The 21384-nt window shown below is 41.7% G+C and overlaps 1 protein-coding gene across 1 annotated transcript in view; it reads left to right on the top strand.

Annotated features, from left to right (window-relative positions):
- DIS3L2 (DIS3 like 3'-5' exoribonuclease 2) overlaps positions 1 to 21384 on the top strand; it is a 184125-nt gene that overhangs the window by 44658 nt on the left and 118083 nt on the right. Inside the window, exon 4 of the mRNA XM_017727008.1 lies at positions 11318 to 11552. Within this exon, the coding sequence (XP_017582497.1) occupies positions 11318 to 11552 (235 nt within the window). The remainder of the gene's footprint in view (positions 1 to 11317; positions 11553 to 21384) is intronic.

Raw genomic sequence — 21384 nt, 5'->3', positions numbered from 1 at the left:
GGAATAGACAGACATACCAATTCCCTGGAGACAGACCAATGACTGTGCTCTTGTGCCTTTTCTTCTAGAGTTTCCTTCTGTTGTGGCAGGTTGTGTGCTCACTTTTAAAAAGAGATCAGTTCTTTGGTAGTGTTGCTGTCGTGTGTGTATCAATGAAGCTGCATAATAAGAAAAAGTCACAGGAGAAAGGTTCCAGAGTACACCTTGGTGAACTAGTTTTGCTGCTGGAGGCGAGTTCAGTGAAGAAGTTTTTATGAAAACTGCAAGGATTTTTGTTATTATAATAGACAATTATCTAAACATTTTGGAATCAGAGAATTTGGTTCTAAACTAGTTAGAATTCTGGTTTTAAATGTTTTGTCCAATGTATGAACTGATTTTGGAAAGGCATGGATAACCAAATTGTCAAAAATTCTTGTTGGTCAGTGTCTGAAACCTATGAAGAGATAGCTATGCTGTCATTATAACTGTGAAGTCATTCATGTTTTGCTTCTGTTTTGCTGTTCTAATGATACCTCCAGGTGTGATACAACTGAATGATGTCTGAGGTCATCTTTAAATAGGAATTCAATAATTGCTCTGTTTAGTGATGAGCCTGTTAGCTTTGTGTGGAAATAAGAATCTTTTTTTATCCCAACAATAGAAAAAATAAGTGATGTTTTGTTTTTAGAACTGTGTGACATTTGTTTCTATTCTGTCTTGATTTCAAGCAGCAGCTGAAAATAAACTAATGCTGGTCTTTGATTATATGAGTTCCTGCTGTGAAATCTAGGGTTCTGAAACCCTGGACATGTTCTGTGGTTAAGCCTTGGTCCCTGGGTGGGAAGAAGAAAGAAAGCTTCCCTCTGTTCATAGAAAGCTTACTGATGTGTTACTGTCTCTGATAAGACCTCAAGAGTTAAGTAATGCTTTGAAGTATTTGAAAACATTGATCCTCACATGTGCATGTAAACCAAATATCATCCCCATCTTCTGAGTGGGGAAATACCCCCTCACTTTCTCCTGGGACACCTGCCTCCCCCAGCTGCCTTAATGTGGGATTTTTGGCATGGTCTTCTTTAATACCTGTGGAGCAGAGTGACCTAAAATACTTAATAAATTCTTAATATATGAAAATTGTTCAGATATTTGTGTTTGTTACCACATGTGCATGCGTTGCTATTTTCAACCTTCTTTTCACACTTGGACTTTGCCTTGCCAGCCGTGTGAAATTCAGGTGTAACATCTTCAGGACAAAGTGTGCAGGTCTGTCTAGCACAGTGTCAAGTGCTGCAAACTTGGCAGCTTGGCTTGAGTGAGTTTCCAAAAGTCATGGGCAACTGAGAGCAGGATTATTTTCCTTGAGCAGGATTACTTTCCTTGTGCACTTTGTAAGGAACTTGTTGAAAGTCTAAGACAGATATGGAAGCCTAGGATTTCCTGCCTGTCATAGTGATTTAATAAAGTCAGTCCCACCTGCACTTTCTAGCTAGGCATTCAAGGACTCCTTGCCCAAATAAATGGATTTGTAGCAGTTTTAGCTCATAGGTGAGCCTTCTCAGTTTGAGAACCCAGCCTATTTGCAGGAATCTTTGAGCAAAATTGTGCTGCTGTCATCTCCCTCTTCTTTTCCACAATCCCTTGGTGTTGTATTTTGCAGTGAGATTCTGTCCAGGGTCAGAATTTGCTGATATCAAGTCAAGTGAAGGAGTACATTTGCCTCACAGCTTGCCTTCTCTTCAGAAATTATTTTAAAGGACGCAGAAAGGTCTCAACAATTGAGGAAGCTGTTCTCTTTTATTCCCCAGTGAACCATCTGTTTTTCTTTTCCTCCACTTACCGTGCTTGCAGGGATTATCTCCTCCAGTTCCTTTCTTCTTCGGGTGGTCCTCTTCAGCCTGGCTGCCCCTGTTCTCCCACAGCTTCCCCTGAGCACAAATCCTTTCCAGCCTGTCCTGGGGTGATGGGGAAGGTACTGGATTCATAGTGGTCTTGGTGTGTGTGACTGGAAGTGGCAGCAGTACAGCATGGCAAAACGCAGGTAGCTCAGTAGTTACGTCTCAGTCCATTTCCTAGAGGATGGAGCTGCTCATAGTTAGAACCACTCTGTCAGATGGTACCTGCTGGCTCCTGCATGGAAAATGTAATGCTAAAGTGGATTTCCAGTCTTCTGCTGCTAAAAGTTTCCTGGAATGTGTCTTCATCACCTGTTATCAAATCTCCTTACCCTGACACCAAACCATGACTATTTGCAAAGGAAGCAATGGGTGGTTTTGTGCAGGTGACTTTAACAGTATTGTGCTGGCGCTGAGGGAGGCTGTTGTTCTTGGCTCTAGCCATCTTTTAATGCAATTGAAATCTGATTTAGAAATTAATGTAGGTGCCAGTTTCACTGGTGTGACAAGGTAGAGACCATAGGAGTAGGAACTAATTTTGCCAAGCTCTGAGACAGGTATAGTGGGATGCAGTCAGCCCAGAGGAGCTGCATTTTAATGCCTTTCATATCCTCAGAGGAGCAGTGGAACACAAAACAAGTGCAAGAATGTTCCTGCAGAAGATAAAAAGAAATAAAGACAGGTCAGTCCAGCAGTTGACTGAATGCAGCCATGAAGATGGATGACTGGAAAGGCTAAGAAATGAAGAACTACTTTGAAGCACTCCTAGAGTGGGAGTCTCAGTGATGCTTCAGCGATGACTTGTTTAGGTTCCTGATGCTCTTATCCCACTGTGTGAATAAATAAGAAGACCTGGGCTGATGGAACACACCAATCAAAGGAAGTTCCCACTGGGGCATACAGAGTCCGAAAACTTCCATAAATTGTTCTGTAATATGACAGTTTCCAATTATGGGTTTTCATAATAAGAGGCTTACTGGCAACCAGTAATGCACGTTAACTGTGGAAATTTCTATTGCTTTTCTTGGCCCCCATGCACTTCCTGAACAGTGTGTGTTTTGTCCCAGGTGTCCCATTCTGGGGCTTTGAAAGTATGTCACATCATGTGTGGGGCTGAGACCCCTGGGAGCTGGCATTTAGGACCCAATCAAAAGGAACAAAAACTGCAAGCGAGGGGCTTAAGGTATGACTGCCAACGTGTAGATGCTTGGCTGATTTGTTTGTTTCCTGCCTTGATAAGTTAAAGTGTTGATCACCATTAAGAGATTTTCTTAGACACATGGGAAATAATTTTTATACATTTCTGAAAAAAACTTCAAACCCTTGGGAGGTATAGGTATGCAAATATCTTGGATAGCCCTTCCAGTACTTTTTGATTTGTTTGCATTGTCAGCCCACTTTCTTCTTACGGGCACGTGCGGGTACAGGCTTGTTTGGTTTGTGAAATGTTGAATAAATCTTCAAAGAGTTTCATTGTTTCCAGGAAATATGTTTTTTGTACATGCTTGTATTGTTTGAAAAAAAAAGGCAGTAATGGATAATACTTTGGTTTGTGCAAGCCAACAGTGTGGATTTGCTTGGCATTGCAGCTTTCAAATGATACACACTCAGCACAAGTAGATTCTTTTCTGATTACATGCAAGCACTGTGTAATTATTACATCTTTTAAAATATGTATTGATTCATGGTATTGTCTTGAATTTGCAAATGATCCAAAAGCCTGTCTGCTTCTTTACATCGGATACAAACTGGGTATCTTTTTGCAGTAGTTTGCTGAAAGTGCAGGGATTTCAGAGAATCGTACCTTTGAAGATGTAACCTTATGTTGCTCTCTTGTTCTAATCCACCCCTCTTGAGTGATTTATTCTGGGGACTGTGCATCATAGGTTTTGTCCTGGCACCATTTTTGTACTGTTGCAGTGCCTGTGCACATTACCAGAAAAAGATGGCTGGGAGACAGTTTTAAAAAAAAAAAAGTTAAACCGAAAAGAAAAGAACACACAGACAAGAAAAGAAAACTGGTTCCAGTTAGTAGAGAGGGTTTTGCTGCCGGTGTGGATGGGGCATAATTTGATTTAAATGACTTTTGAAAAAGAGTTCTCAAAACTGTTCCATGCATTTTCTTCCTGGCTACTGTTGAAAATATGGAGCCGAATATTTTCTGTGATGTTTCAAACCAATATGTTCTGGCAACCTCAGAGCTGGGCCCTGTGCATTACACTCTTGTTTCCAGTTCACTGTGGCCTGGAGTGCAACACACAGCTCATGAGATGCACCAAAGTGGGAGGTCTTGTGAGGAGCAGGCAATACAAAGACCCAAGGTACAAGGAACATTTCACTGGGGTCCAGCAGGGAGGCTGCCAGTTTTAAGGGCCTCTTTTGTGAAAAGAATTTGCTGGTAGGAGATGGAAAAGCTGTTTGTGCGTCTTTGAATTTTGAGTGTGCAGGGGAAGGTTGATTCCTGGGTGTTGTTTAAGGCTGGGTGCTGAAGTGAATCTTTTGTGCTTCCCTGGGGTCAAACTTTTCTCACTTGGAGGATTTGCTGTATAGAGAGATCTATATATATGGGCTATGGCTGAGGATTCATCAGTGCTTTAAGTGTGACAACATCTAGCTCTATAGAATAGCATGTGGGTTGGGAAGCTGGGAGATGAGGTGTTTGCTGTATCACTTCTGCTCCAGGGACTTCTGTGCCTTGGGGAATGTGTGTGGGAAGGTCAGTGCAGTATAAGGAGGTATTCTGAAAATAGAGGCTGTGTTTTTAGCACCAAATCAAATCCCGGGGGTGGCAGCAGGAGTGGAAAGTGTGGAACAAGTTTGTTGATCTGTGTTTAGTAATACCCAGATCTTTGGTAGCGACTCCCAACAGCACTCCAGGTTGGCTTGCCTACAAAGGAGGTGGTACTGTGTTCCCTGCAAGGGAATCAAGGACCTTGTCCTTCCCCACATCTCTGACACCGTTACCCTCAGCAGTGGTTGATTCATGGCAGGTGGGGAACCTGTGCTGAGCAGGGACAGCTACTTCTGACAACTTTTTCCTGCTTCTCAGCAGTTAGAGAGTACAAAATGCAGGAGCGTACAGATGGAGCTGTTTATCCTGTTAGGAGAACCAGATGAAATGGACCTGAGGAAACATGGTCCTGATCCTAGGACTGTGTATCCTACAGGCAGCGGTGCAAGAGCAAGACTTGGGAGAGATGGGTCCAGGGAGAGCACAGAGAAGTGGCAGGAAGGGGGTGAAGGCAGGAATAGACTCAGGAGAGACGGGGCAGAGGTGACTGTCTCCTGGTCAGTGATAATGAGGTGTAGATAAACATGTTTGGAAGCAGACTGTAGGTGTGGGCTGAGGGCCAGGGAATGGGAATGGGGAGCTTTCAGAGGGAAATGACAGGTCAGAGACCAGATAGGGAATGGAAATACATGGTGTGGAGACAGTTCTTGTTTTAGCTTTAGGATTCAGAAAGGTCAGTCTTGAGAATTTTCCTTGTTGATGCTTTTCCACTTGTTTTTCTGGTTATTTGTGCAAGATGGTAGGAGAAGGACTTCAGATGGACTTGGAGGAACATGCTGTAACCCAGATTGCTTTGGTACAGCCTGAAGCACAGAGAGATGAGTGAACAGCTTAGGAATGAGGTTTATTGGTAGAAGTAGAAAGAAGTAGTGAGTTGAGGTGGCTGTTTGGAGATATGGGGTTTTTTTCTGCAGTTAATTCTGTTTCTTGTGCAGCTGCCTGACAAGCCTGGATGTAGGGCTGTCTGCTCAGGTTGAACTAAACGTGGATGTTCACTAAGCATGATTATTTGAATTAACTCTACAGTAAAAACTCACTTTGCAGGTTAGTCTAAGCAGAGGAGTTGCAGGATTCTGGGAAGGGCAGGCAAGATGGCTTTGGGGTTTCAACAGGTTTGATGGCCATACTGCAGATCTGTCTCTGTATTTTATTTTTGAAACACAAGCCTTAGATTTCATTTGTTTCTTTTCCGCTTCTCACCTACTGCAGTGGGTGCAAGTCAGAGCAGACTCTGTAAAGTCACTGTTTCCAAGAAGCCTTTGTGTACTCAGATCATTTACCCTTTGAATCCACAAGCAGGATGGTATTGTAGTGACTGCTGTGACAAAACTGTGTGTGACATCTGGGAACAACAGAGTCCATTGGGGAGGAGAAAGTACTCTTTTCCTGATCAAGAGGGAGAGATTTTAATATGGATGTTTGTATGATTATTGCATCCAATGTGATGTCTGAAATGTAAACTATAATGTGCTGTTATTATAAAATAGCTATCCTGGGGGCTGTTAGCAAGTGTTTCCAGTGATTTAGAATTAAAAGATTGTAAAAAGAAATCCCATTCCAAACAACAACAAACCCCCTCAGTATAACATTATTGTTATTTTAAAAGTAATGCCATAACTGTTCCTACTGAGACTAGTCGCTTTTACTGAGTTGTTGTCTTGCCAGTACTGTTTGGTGTATGTGGGATTATGAAAAGAAGAAAGGGTGCTTGGGACAGGTGTTTCTTTTCTTGTAAGTGCCATCTTTTCTCTATCCAAGAAGGAGCTAGAGTGAGCCAGCCTTTGTTTGGTTACTCTTTTCTGAAAAGCAAAGCTCTTCCTCACAATATTTATGGTAGCTTGGCTCTAGTATGTATGTATGAGCTGTGACTGCATCCTCGTGTTAGCCAGGCTCCGTTCCTACTCCCTCATGAGGGAACATTAGGGAACCAGCTTTTAAGTGAAGCCTGTTTAAAATGGCAAAAGCTGGGAGACGAATAGATGCAGGTGTTCACAGCACTGGTATGAAATGTGGTGTTTGTATTAGTGTTGTGGTAGCAACCGTCCTTTTAACGAGGGGATGGTAGTTTGGTCCAAAGCCCCTGTTTTCAGCTGTCCTCCTTTTGAAATAACCGCTTCTAACCTGTTTCTGAGACCTGTTGCTTAACCAAGACTCAGCTGCAGAGGGGACCAGTAGCTCTGACCTAAACTTTGTCTCCCTACCCAGTATTGAACATAATGACTTTTGTTTGGCTAAAGCAGAACTTGTGTTTGATCAAAGTATTTTTCAAAAGAAAGGCATCTTACCTTGGTTTGCAAACCTCAGAAAGTAGGCTTGGGCTAGCACCTTGTTTTCCTTCTAGCTGTTCCCATATTCAGTCCTCCCCGTTTAATGTGAGTTCTTTGTGTGCCATGAACCTTCTTCAGCTCCCACTTGCTGTTGAGTGGACTGCTCCTTTCTGTACATGAGGAGCCTCTTTGTGCATCATGTCTGTCCTAGTGAAGAGAGTTACCACTAATGGCTTGTCACTTCTAAAATCTTTTGGGCAAGTTACACATTCTGGGCTTGAATACTCATTAGGAGACACTTTACTGGGTTTTGACTGACTTATGTAGAAAAAGGTTTGAGCTATTTAATCTCCATTCTTCCTCAGTATCCTTATGGAAATACTCTTTTTAATACCAGCTTTTTGAGCGAACTGAAGAATTAAAATTTTATTGAATCTGTGTCCAAACCAGCTGTAGTGCAGGTGATTCTGCTTTCTCACCTGCTGGATGCTTTTAGTGTAGGAGGTCTCTGCACGAGGCTCCACTGAAAGCAGTGACCCTGCGTGGAAAGTTTTTAGCAGTTTTTAGCCATGCAATGTGCATTCATCCAGCTGTGTCTAGTTTAGCAGTCATCCATGTCTCTTCTTCAGATCTATGAGGATTCATGGATTGCTTGTAAGGATCAGAGATAAATAGGAAAGAAAAGCAAACCTGTTAGTGTCAGGCTTAAACACTTTGGGGGCTTGGTGCATTTATTGGAAAGAGCCTGGGGGATAATAGCTCAAAGATTACTGAAAATCACTGGTCAAGTTTGGCCACTTACAGACACTGAGGAGGCAGCAGCAAAAACTCTATACCTGATCTGAGAGTAAACAGGCCTGGGCCTTGTCCTTGGGTGGAGGTTTAGGTGGAAAGTCTGTGAAAAGCTGGGATCTAACAGGACAGATATGAGATTCTGGCAGAGAAGGCCGTTTCTTCTGTAGCACAGGAGCTAACCCCTGTGCTTTCAGATGCACAGATTCCCAGTTCAGTTTTCTGTTGGAACAAATTCCTCCTGAGTAAGGACAATTGGTCATTCAATTGCTACTTCAAGGCTGGGCTGGATGCTCTCCTGTCCAGATTGTACAGGTCCATGCCAGGATGTTTTTGCCCACTAGCTGGTTTTTATTACACTTATGGTTGAAGTGGGATTTTCATTCAAAAATCTTGTGTTCTGTCAGCTATGACTTTACAAACTAAACCATTCACTGTGGGACAGAAACTTGATGCTTGTTCAGTGATAGATGACTGTTTTAAGCTGAAAGAAAACCTATTCAGACACTCTCTTCAGGATCAGAAACTCAAATAAACAACTGTCTTTCATCAAAATGTCTATTAAAACTTGTTTTAAATTATTATTAAAGAGCATATAAAAATAACAACCATAAGGTTGATATTTTATTTCCCAGATCAGGAAGTTAAGGTCCTCTAAGGGCCTTTAATGATGTTTGCATGTCAGTGGGGTCATACATTTCATGCATATGCAAGGAAGGGGAATCCCATTTTTCTTGGTCCATGCAGGGTCAGCTGCATTGCCAGGGAATGGGACTCTGTACTGCACATATGACTACATGATAGACTGAGCCAATTGTGTATTTGCTTTACTCTGTGTCTGTGATCAGAACTGACCCGTTCTAGCTGTGTGCATTATGCCATGGATAAGCTGCAATAATCTAAGAAGAAACAGGAGAGTGCAGTATCATCAGATTCTTGAGTCTGAGATGCTACTTGTAAGAAATGCTTAATATGTCATGGTTGGATTTTCTGCTGCTCATAGACAAAAGGATCCTGCTCTTTGGAATCTGTGTGATGAGCTCATGTTGGCCAGCATCTCTGATCATCTTAAATGGAGTAATTGTATCCACTGAGCTCCCGATTTTGTAAAGTCTTATGCAGCTTTCCAGTCTTGTGATGTGCAGCTTCCCTAAATTTTTGGTGTGATACGAGAAATTGTGGGTGAAATTCCCTGCTCTGTTATGTATGAGGTCAGCCTAAGTGATCTGTCTTGGCCATTAAAAGAAAACAACTCCTATCACCCAGGCTTGCCAGCATCTGGACATTTTGCTGATCTACTCTGTGTGGAGGTCATGATTTTGTGGACTCTGGAAAACTTTACTTAAAAATTCTTTTGCAAATCCATAAGGAAATGTGGGACTGAGGATTTAGGTAGTCACAGCTGGAGTATTGAGCTGCTGGTGGCAGCAGTGTGTGTCCTCTAGCTTGGGGGAAGCACAGCATTTTAAATGAAAAGCATTAAAAATGAAATCTGTATCTGCTACCTTCTTTAATACCACTTCAAGCATAACCCTTCCAGTGCCACATCTTTAGAGAAGCCTTTCCTGTTGTAAGATATATTTGATGTTGTTTGCTGCTTTACATATAGAAAACATACTAATTTAGGACCCAAAACCCATCTCACACTCTCCAAAGAAGGACTGGGAGAGAAAAAAATGCAGGCAAAACTTGAAGGGGTTGAAGAAAATGAACTCCTGCTGCAGTTGCACACTTGCACACATCTGGTGCAATTGAAATTTAAGAGCTGAATGCATCCACATCTGACCATGGTAGGGTCCAAGCATTACTGTTGACACTGGTTTTCTTTTTGGATAGGTACACTGGCAGAGTCACTAGCGTGTGGAGCTTTGTCAGCTCTCTAATCTAATAGACTGTTCTTGCCCAGACCATTGTGTGTCAGAATTTTATGTACCAAATGTAGCCAGGTTTAATAATCAGCCATTTCCCCACCTTCTGCCAAACTTTTTCCCTTTTTTTCGCAATTTAATGTTTGAGTCAAAATCTGCTATGGTAACAAATTATATACATGTTAAAAAATGAAAATAAAGATGGAAAGAAGAGTCACAAAAGGTAACAAGAGTTCAAAGCACTGTCATTTGAGTTTTTTATTTTTAAAGACTTGAATTTAGCCCCATTTAAAAATTGATTTTATTTCTGTTATGTATTGTGAAAAGCTTTCAAAGAAATGGATACTGCTTTGAGAGCATGACTGTAGCTCTGTGTATGTAAAGTTGTGAAAGTATTCCCTGTACAGGCATCTGATCTGATATATTCGCTTTTTAGTTACTAAAGAATAATTTGTGGAGCTTTTTGACTTACATTTTCTTGCTTGGAATAGTTAGTTGCCTTCAGGTAGCACCTGTTGAGCATATTTATGTTTATTTCTAGCAACTCTATAGATCATATAAAGTATGTTACAAAAAAGTTGTTCTTCTTGTTTTATTGCATTTTTTAAAGGGCCCTTCACTTGTCTTGCTGGTGGCATGAGTTGCTGCTGTTGTATACTGGGTTATGATGCTGAGGGCTGGGGACCTTGGAGGAGTATCTCCGGGGATTTACTTGCCTGGCAAACACCAGCACCAGATGGAGGGGAGCTCAGTCACCAGGAGAGCATTGGAATGGAGTCACCCAGTGTCTTTGTAATTTTAATGTTTAGTAGGTTATTTCTTATTCTGTACTGATTTTCGTCTCACTCTGAAGTACTATTGCTTAAGTGAAACATAAACATTTTGGAAACTGAAACCTGGATCTAGGATCTCCAGCTGTGTAGGTGTTTGCAGCTCACTGTTGGTTGCATGAAGGATGTTGGTAAAGGCTTGTGTGTCCAAGGTATCTACCACTTTGGTCATTGTATGCTGAGTTGGAGCAGTTTCTGCCCCTGTCACATGAGGGATGCCTTCCAGGCCTGTTGTCTGCTTCACTGGGACTTGGGCTCTTCTTCAGTAATTTAATTTGGAGATTTGTATAAGTAATGGCAATAATAGAGTTCCCTTAACAATAAAAACAGAGCTTAAAATAAATGTAAAGCTTGGTGCTGTGCCAAGCTGCCACAGTCCAGTTCTCTCACACGTCACAGGGCACCATGTTCTCTAATCTGTGCTTTTTCAGTCTGTTGCTAATTGTGTGGAGGAGCTTTGACATGATCAACTGGAACTGCTTAAGTTTTGGGACGTCCTGGGATGATTAGTGTATCTTGGTGAACAATGGTCTAAGCAACTCATTAAATTGTAGTGTATCCTCCTCCCTGCCTGTGTTTACTCCTAACTTCTGCAGAGCTGATTAGAGGCTTGGCAGGAACTCTATGGTTATGCTCTAGATACACTTTGGATACATTATTGTCACAGTTGAGGTATTGCAAAAGCTATGCAGTTCCAGTCTTTACCCTACTGAGGTACCTCTTTTGATTGTGCAATATCTGTGGCTAATTACACGGCAATTGCAGTGTGCCACCAGCCACCCACAATTCATTGTCAGCTCCTTGGGGATGCAAGTGAAAAAGGAAAGATAATGTTTTCTTTCTTCAGTCCACTGATTTAGCTTGCCTCTATTTTTTTAATCCCCTGCTCCTTCAGGTAATAAAGCCAGATGGTAGTGACAAAGAAACAGAAGTCACACATGAATCAGACGTCCCTGAGGATATGTTGGGGACTTGCATTCCACAAGAGACAGCAAAAGGCGATGCTCAAAGTCCGGATGTCATTATAGAAGCTCAATTTGATGACAATGATGCAGAGCATGGACAAGACCACTTGCAGGATATGTTGACTGATGACATTAAGAAACTTTCCCTGGATACTGGTGAAAAGGGTGAGTAGATCAGATTGCTGATTTAGGCCTTTATTTGAGCAAACTATTGAAGTGTTACTTGGTTGCCTCGCTTTGCTGTGAGATATAAAATACAGGCATAAAAGCTTAATGCCTTATCACTTCTATCCCTTTCTGCTAAACTGTCTTCATGGTTTTGAATGGATATTAATGGCTGGGGCTTATGTAGTTTTGATTGGTGCAAAGCAAATCTGCGAAACAGAAGTCATACCTTTAGATTTGCAGTTCTCAGGGCGGTCTGGGGACTGCTGGTTGCTGTTTAATTCAAGATGCTGCTGTAGCGGTTTCCTTCCTTGCAGCTTGGCTGGCCAATCTATGTGTCTCAGTTTGGGGATAAGAATATATTTCCTTGGGGGCAGTTAGGTTTGTTGCTGTTTTCAAACAGCTGAGTTATGAGCAACTTAAAGATTTGGTCCGTTTAAAAAGAAAATTGCAGTAAAACCTAAAGCCAATTATGCGATCTGTTTTGAAGGCAAACTTATTTTATTCTGAATCTGAATTCCATCCAAGCCATCAAGTGTTGCTCAGGGCAAAATAAAATCGGCTCCCCTGTCCCAAGACTAACGCTTAGGCAGCTCTTTGCATGTCCTTTCTAGTACTAAATCCCTTCCTGAAGAGCTGTGTGTTGAAAGGATTCTGACAATTGGCACATTTAACATGTGCCTTCAGCTGCTCACGAAAGGTTTGCTGGGACAGATATTCTGGTGTGTTCTTGTTGCTTGCCCCAGTTGTCCAGAAAAGATGGCAGTACTCAGGACCTAAGTAGTTGTTAGACTCTGACAAATCTTGGTGGTGGTTGTAAAGCTGTCCTATTTAACACCTTGTGTTTTCCTGAGATATTTGAAGATGCACAGACCCCTGCCTGTTCTGTTGGTAGACTTCCATTTTTCACACCCATCTGTTAATAAAACAGGAAATAATATTTGAAAGGAAGTGTTGTAGTTTTTATGACAAAACATTGGTTTCACCTCATGAATGGACCTGCGACCTTACCAGTTTGTGATTCTATTTCCTTCTGGGTATCTCCAGTGTTGAGTTCCTGCCAAGGCACGTGAACCAACTCATATCTTGTTCCATTCCTTTCCAGGATACAGCTTGATTTGGGAGTTACTAATCTTGTCTGTAGATGTTTTACACAGGTGGTTTTTAACCCCAGCTGTTTTACAGTCTATTGGGCCACTTGGACTCAACAATTCTCCTGAGTCACGTGTTGTGTCTGTTGCATCTTTGTTGCTTCTGATAGCAATGCCAAATTAAACATTGTAGAAGTACATTCTAGTTTGATACCAGCATCTAAAAAAATACAGGCTTAAGCCAGTATTTTACTTTAGTTGTGTGACTGTGCTTTAGTTTAAAGAGTTGATGAGAGTTTTTTTTTTTTTGGTGCATTATAGTTCCTCGAGATGCTCTGGAGTGACCTGTGTTTGAGGTTATCAAGTCATCTCTCAAAATATGTGCCATCTGAGTGGGTTTTGCCATTTGATTCTGTCTTTGGAGAATATTTGTAGGACAAATGTGAGATCAGCTTATTGTCTGCACAGTTGAAATCCAACTTTTCCACTTGGTTCCTAAGCCAACTGTTTTCTTTTGTTTTCAAGGCCTTTCCATATTCGTCCTTAACAAGCCTTGTGGCTGGTGTGGATGTGCCAGTTAGACTTCTGCTGAGTTTGTGTTTTGCTATCACCTCTTTTAATACTTGCTTCAGCTTCTTTGGCCATGTAACCCATATGGAGTTTTCCCTACTTTCTTCTTTCTCTGCTTTTTAATGCCCTCCCTTTTTTATACATATAAAGTTTATGATGCTGCTTTTTCTGAAGGTGTTTTTGAGTAGTTGATGATTGCTTTGGCTTGTTTCCTGTCCTTCATACAATTTCTCGTATCATCACTTATCCAGATTTTAAGTCTTGCCTGGAAAACAGCTATAGTTATTCTAGCATCGCTGATAACTGTAGTGAAAAAAAGACAAAATCCTGCCAAATTCAGCCTTCACAGGTGTGGATCAAAATGCTTTTTTAGAAGTACCAAACATACACTTTTTCAAGACAGAACTTAATCTTAGAAGGCAAAATCTGCTGGACTTCCTAAGGCCATCCACTGGAATGTGGTGCCAGCATCAGAGGCAGAAAGCATTGGCAGGTTGGGCTGGGGTGAGTGGAGGTGCCCTTCCCTGCCTAACGTGGGCCTCTCCTGGGAGAGCTGCTTGGCTGCTGCTTGTTGAACTTCCTGCATACAAGCCTTTTCTTTCATTTTGTGTCCCTTCTGCTGGAAACAGCTACTGCAGTAAAACAGAGAAGTGGGTGGAAGTTGGGATTCACAGGGGGATTTCTTCCTGACCCACCAAACCCAGGGCTTTACTTGCTTTCCCTGAGAGCATTGCTTTGCAGGGTTTATCACGCAGCCTCATTGCATAGCCTTATGCACAGAAGGGGGCAGGAGAAATTTTCTGTGGCCAGCACAAGTCTTAAATGAACACTTGTGGTGGGCTTTCTTCCTTTTTTGGAAGGGTTTTTGGAAGGTTTCAAGCTGGCCAAAGATGCTAGCAAAGATACTATATTAATGAAATAAAATCAAGAAACAGTCTATCATGTTCCCATGTGCACTTTATGTATGTATGTATTTGCATACATATATGTGTGTGTATGTGTATATTTATGAAAAGATCCATCTACATATGTAAGACCTACCCAAAATTCACACTAAACAAAAAACCCATGAGATTTCTGGCAGTGAAAAATATCCATAACTACTGTAATGGAATCGAAAGTAAATTTTACTTACTCTGGGCAAAAAACCCAGAGCCAGGTTTAGACTGTGCTCAAATCTTTGTTCATGAACACAAGCCCTGCAGTTTTCTGCTCTCAATTGCAAGATGCCTTTTGTCCTTTCTCATGTAGGAGTAGTATTGTGCAATATCTCTGCTGGCTCATTTGTTCTGATGCCGATGGTCAGAATGAACCATGAAGAATAAAAGTAGACATGTCATTCGAATAAGAGCACTCTGGGAGTGCAGACTGTTTTGATGTCTTTTCTACCTTGGCCTGTGTCCCATCCCTTCTCATGGCTCTGTTCCTCTTCAGAGCACAGTTGCCCTCTCCATCTCTAGTTACATGCTGGGGCAAAGAATTTTGGGGTTGGCCCTTGCTGTCAGAAGCTCTGAAGCATGAAACATTGTGTACACTGATTATGGCCTAGATTTGAGGGACTGAATTTCCCTGAAGTCATTGTACCTTGGATTTCTTGTGCCTCTGTGGGGCTTAGGGCAAACTGGTGGAAATTGTTATTATGCACAAGTCTGCAGCCTTAGACTCAGATGTTGGATCTGTCTTCACTAAATGCTGCTGTTATGAGAGCTGTGCTTCCTGCCTCTCGCTTCCTGCATCCCCAGAAGGGACAGGATAAGCAAGAGGGAAGTCCATGGAAGTGAAGAGACCATTGTATTCAGCCTTATTCTTGGCCCATGTACTTTCTTGTGCACATAAAAGTGGGTCAGTCTTGCTTTGCTCAGGGATATTTAAATAGAACTTCATAACTGGTGTCACTCTGCTAGAAACTGTCCTGATCAAACAAGTTTGCTCTGGTTATCTGGACTTTTCTTGCAAAGGAATGGGGTTAAAGATTATCTTCGAAAAGTCTTTAGATGAGGAAGTGACAGCCATTCTCCTCCCCAGCACCTGGTTCTACACAAAAACCAATATTGTCCTATTCCAAAAATTGAATGTTAAGTTTTGGTACTTGGTCTTGCAAAGTTGAAAATATCCTTTCCTCTTGCATTTCAGCTGTATTTCCAAAGTGTAAATATCTACATGCTGAACAAACTCTTTGGTTTTTTTCCTTAAAAAGACAGTAAGAATGAGCACTCTGAATAAAATTTCTCAGCTCCCTTAGTAGTGTCCTTCAAACCCTCTCTGGGATTTCTGTGCCCTTTTGAAAGCAGGCAGAGAACAAGGCAATAGCATCCTGACAGTAGTGTGAACCACCAGTGTGTACACAGAAAAAGTTAATTCCCTGTAGTGCTTGGTACTGGCATGCAAGTCCTCTGTGTTGTACCCTGAGACCTCAACTTACTCCGTGTCACTACTGTCCGCAGAACTCATTCACCAGTCAACATGACCTTTGCCAGGACTGTAATTCTTTTCCTTAATCCTCATTCACATTGACTACTGCAAAAGAGGTCATGTAACTTTTATCTTATCACTTAGTACTGACCTAGAATACATTATTTCTGTGACTTTTCACTGCAGTAGGAGGATTTTCTTTATACTCCATTTCAATATGTAATAAAAAATGGAAACTCTCTGTATCTCTCAACCTGGGAAAAGTGCAAAATGTTCTGTACGGAATGGTTTATGATACTGTATCCCTACACAGACTTGTGTGTCACATGAGTTTCCTACAAATGTGAGTTCTTGTTAAATATTGGAATCAGATTTCTCTGATAAAGAATCGTCGGCAATTGAACAGTAGCAGCTACTTGCACTCATGAGAATGGCAGCTGTTCTCATAAAAGTGCCTCAGCCCTTCTTTAGCAAAATGATATTCAAATAAAAGTTTGTAAAACTGTGGCACTATGCCAAAAACTATCCTTGCCCAACCAGCTTGTTCAGCTTTTTTCAACTCTTCTCACGGGAGATCTTACTACACCAGATACACAGAATATCCTGCTTCCCACGGGGGTGGAAGTCATCAAGCTAGTGGACTGGCTGCCCTGGCAGCAATCAGAGAGTTGTGTTTGTTCAGGATTTCCACTTACACCTACAGTACTGCAAATCAGAGCTTGGATATGCGAATGTCCGAAGCTTGCTCACTGCCTTGATGTAATGAACTTTGAACAGAAATTGCTCATTTAGAGGCTGAGTTAGATTCACGTGAACCGAGTAACCAATGGATAATGGGTAGGGTCAACAGAATTAGGAAGCTGTTGCAGGACTTGCTCATGTCTCCCTGTCTGCTCAGCATTCACCAGGTGGACAGTGGTCTATCTCTTTCAAGTCAAATGTGACTGTCAGTCTCCAGTTGTCCTGATAATGTCAGAAATGGTAACCTGAAACTGCTTGGTGTCCACACTGCTGCTGACTGGAGGTTGTATTTTGAGTATTTCAGGATTGCTTGGCTTAACTGAAAGGGTGGTGTTTGGTAAATTCACTGTATGGTTCTTTAATAATGGCATCAAGCCTTTCTTTTTGCAAGATGATGCTCTAGAGTCAGGTTTTAGAAGGGTTTTTGGATCTTTCTAACAAAATAGAAAAATGTATTTATAATGCAGAGTTTAGTCTCTGTTATGCACTTCTGCACCTTCTCATGCACTTCCATGTCCCCTCTTGTGCTTTTGTGTTCTCTCTCTTCTTTTAAGCTTGACAGGGTGCCTACTTGCCTTTTGTGCCTTCCTCTGGCACCTGGGGTCCTGCAGTTATCGGTGTCTCGTATTGACCCCGGCAGAGTTCAGAGAGTTACTACTATTCCTCTCCTTGGCCAGCTCTGGTAGGGAAATGATGGTGACAAAAATCTGGATTACATGCTGACCCTCTGCTCTGCTCAGGCTCGCCCTTCTTTCAGTTTAGCTGCCATGAAGTCTGGGAGATTGGAGTCCACCAACGTCACTGGCCACTGGAAGGAACAAGTGTTCTTCTCCCTCCTCTTCAGAGGCTCCCGTTCACTCTGAGTGCTTTTAAGAAGCTTCACTGTTTTTTCCTAGCCTGCAGCTTTCTGGAGATGGATCGTCTCCACTGCTTAGCTCTTAACATTTCTAGGCCACAGCAGAGCGAAAGCTCACCAGGAAATCTTCTCAGTTACACGGCTTTTAATAGAAATCCTTGAGGTGGAACTGTCAAAAATCAGATCAGTTTCACTCTGCTGAAGCCTGGAAAGCCAGCAGAGAAGCTGGAGCCATTTCAGCTGCTCGAGACAGCTTTGTATTAGTTTATCCCAAGTTCATGTTTGTGGGTCTCTGGATCTAGCTCTTCTGGTTGTTGCTTTAACTTTTCTTAAATGAGAGCATACATTTCTAGAAGAATAAACAGTATAGCAACTGAAGAAAAGTGTTCTATTGGTATTGATCAAATTGGGCTTTATGGTTGCAGTGATTGAGTACTACAGGCTGAAAAAGCTCCAGTTATTCTTTTGTTGTAAAGCTGAAGCCTGCAATGGAAGTTAATGTTGGGAAAGTTCCTTACGCTGTTCTTCCCTAATAAGTTATCTTGACCCCCAAATGACTTCTTAAGTACTGGAAAAAAATAAATTACTTAGGCAATTAGGTAACAGGAATTAGATTAAGTTCAGCATATTACCATATGTTCCTGAGTTCACCTATGTTTCTCCTTTGAGTTACAAGTTTAGGTCAAGTAAATGAGAGGGCATGATACTGAGAGCGAATGGTGGGTGTGAAGATAAACAGAGTATGGTCATTGTTAGCAGCAAGATTTCCAGGATGAAGCAGATTAGGATTCATTCAACTAACATATTTTCCATGGAGTAGTAATATTGGACACACAGACTTTAGGAACAAATTCACATGCAGGAAGGAAGAACATTAAGTAAATAGGCAAAATATTCAATGGAATTGTTTTTGTAACATTTTAATTTTGCTTGCTGTTAATGTAATAGAACTGTATTTCTGTAGACTGCAACACCACCTGATTTTTTGTAGGTTTAATTCTGTTGCAATAAGGTTTCCAACCCCTATGCTGACTGACAGCTTCTCAAGGACATGAGAGGGCCAGGAGGTCTGCATAGCCATGCTGTGGTTGTGGTAATCTTATGTGGCTACTGAGACAGCTACGATCTGATCTGTTGGGCTAGATGGCTGCTTCCCAAAATTATGTTGATCTTTGCTGTGGATCAGACTTGGAGGGTTCTAAGGAAAAGTGACTCTCTTGTCTCATCATTCTGCCATCTCCTCCATCCCTCCTTGTGGAGGTGGCTAAATATAAGTAAATAATTACATGCTTGGCTGCCTTGCGTGTCTGAGGGAGCCAGCTGTACTCATCTCTCCACATTGCCTTTGCTCTGCCACTGCAGATGCTTGTCTGTGCTCTACACATCTGTTATTAAGCCTTTCCTCTCCCTCTCTGAGGGTCTCCTCCTGCCTTTGCATCTTTAAAAATCTTGATGTTAATCATCCAAGTCTCCCAGTCCTCTCTTCAGCGTGCCCTTGGGCAGGCAGGTGTGTGTACTCAGGTGTTAAGATGTGAACAGCTGTGGCAGGGTGAGTTTGCTTAAATGAGTATTCAAAAATAAACATCTCTAAGGAGGTTAGTCCTGTTCATTAGACACACAGCTCTGTGATGAGACAACTCAGGAGTGCTGCATGGTTTGGAGCTGCTTTTCTTCTTACCTGCAGAGCCCTCTTCCATTGCACACGGGAGCCGTTAGGCTGATTTTGGACAGGCTGCGTGTGTTAAATTCCAAGGCTGTTGGCTTAGCAATCTTGTCGCACTGAAATACCTGTCTTTCCTCCATCACTGGTGGAAAGCTCTGTCTGTGGAGATATAAATACAAAGTACTGCTTTTTCCATGATTCTTTCCTAGCTGACCCTACTTATAGGTTGTTTAAAATAGATTTCAGTTTTGGATAGTACCTGGTACCAAGTGAAACAGCACTTTCCTTCTTCCCTACCTTTTGGTAAGTTTGTGTTCTGAAGAAAAAAGCTGTTCTGTGCCAAGAAACCATCAGCTGTATAATATGAAGAATCTTTGTACTTTCTTCTAAACAGCAACACTTCCTTCTTGTTATCCCTAAGAATTAAGATTGTAGCAGAATGGTATAAACCAAAGCAAATCTCTGGGTATGCATGTATTGCTTTTGGGTTGAAAGGAGTTTCATTTCCTAATGTCTATTGTGTGCTGATATAGACAGAGTTCCAAAAACATATCGTTTGTTAGTGTGATCCAGAGTCCTGGAGATATTTATAATAAATCGGTCTGTTTTATACCACTTATGTATTTGGTGCTAAAACATAATATACTGAAAACTGCTCCTTGAAGCAGACATCAGAGAACCTAAGTGGTGTTGTTTCATTAGTAAGTGGTTGGCTTTGCCACTGAAAGGTTTACAGCTATGCTGGTATCTGAGCACTGAGCTGAAGAACAGTATTTTCTGATGGGATTCTTAAATACTCCCATGCAGAGTAACCCAGCTTCTCAAGTACATTTTTTTTTTCTAGCTGAAGTAGCAAACATTGAACTATTTTCTTACAAAACTTGTCTTTTTCCATCCAGGGAGGGAGATTTTTTTTTTTTTCAGTAAGTTGTGTTTGAGATCTGAAACTGTGATATATTTTCATTTGCAAGTGGATATTGCATCTTTAATTGTATTCTTTTTGGACAGAATTGCAAATTTCCACAGTGACCAATGCAAACCCAATGAAAATAATTTTGGATCTGTCATAAGTAATCAGAATTCTAGTCTGATGATTTTTGGTCCACTTTGGCCACTTTTTAATGTGACGGTAATTGAATTGTAAAAGGAAATTTGGGGGGCTTTAAAAAACGCAATGTTTGACCTAGGAATGCCTGTCAGGCAAATGTAAGTGTGTATTGAAGCTGCCTAAACTGATCTCTTACAGAGGGAGGCAAATTCCAAGTGTCCTGGATCTACTTCATTGGTAATAACATAACTAATTTGAGTTGCTTTTTGTGTCTAGTGCCTAATTTTTTTTTAAGTAAAACTATTACAGTTTTGGTTTGTCAGATAATCGCTGAAAGGAAAACAATGAGATTATAATGCAGTTTCACTGGATCCTGGTTGCTGAAGTGTGTTTTCACTGTAAGATAAGCTTATGAAGTACTGCCCAAGCTAACATAGTAAATCTTTCTCAGAAAACATGTCTTTGCCTAGGGTGGAAATATTGAATGGTCATTGGATAACCACTGCAGTAAAGGGGTCAGAATAATTCATTTTTAGTTTGGCATAATGCAAGGAGTTTCTTCTCACCTTCCCTGCACAAAATCCTGCTCCTCTCACAAGTTAACTCTCCTTTATGATTGCTTCCATGTCTCTGCCCTGTTGTGGGAGATGTTTGTATCTCCCAGCTCAGATCTTCTAGACCACCAGTCTCTAGTGGGGCCCTGTTACCTCCCCTCTCTGCTCAGCTTCACTGGAGGGGAGGAGGATGTGTAATGAATGAGAGGGACTGTCAGAGGTGTATTCAGGGAACTCTGGTGTCAGGCTCTCCTGGCAGGTTATTGCTGCTGTGACTGAGGTTCCTGTGCGGTAATTTGACAATTGAGCCATGTGGACATTGGATCTGGGTAGTTGTTCCTTCTGAGCCAAAGGTTTTGTCTCAGGAATTCTTCATGGCTGGTGTTCTGCTGCTGTAGACCCCCGAGCATTAGATGTAGGCCTGGTACCAATAGAATTTTGACTTCTAAAGGAGCAGCTACAAGCTATATGGAAGTCCACATCTCTTAGCTCCAGGAGTACAGAGTTCCTCATGTCTCTTCTTCCCCGTCCTTTGTTTCCGGAGCATTCGCCCTTAGTAAACGTGTGTGATGGCATTTAAGATGCTGAAGTTGGTTTAAAAAGATGGGTAAGAAGTAGTAGGTGGCTGGGATTAGCTTCCTTTTTTCTTTCTGTTGATGGAATAGTTGTAGATCCCAGACTCTGCCTGCTGGAGTCTCTCATAATCCCAGGTTTTTTTGGGAGGGATGCTGAAATTGGAGAGACCACTGAAGAATATACTCTCCAGCCAGCCAAAGGCCCCTAGTTGATGTTGGCTGTGAAGGAAAAGGCAAGTTCTATCATGTGCCACAGTGGGAATTTGGGTGCTTTCTGGTATCTGTACTGGGGTCACATGGGGCTCATCTTCAGCAGGGTGGG

Source organism: Corvus brachyrhynchos, unplaced genomic scaffold (genome assembly GCF_000691975.1).
Source record: "Corvus brachyrhynchos isolate BGI_N302 unplaced genomic scaffold, ASM69197v1 scaffold162, whole genome shotgun sequence".
NCBI lineage: Eukaryota > Metazoa > Chordata > Aves > Passeriformes > Corvidae > Corvus > Corvus brachyrhynchos.
This window is presented reverse-complemented; position numbering and strand designations above follow the sequence as displayed.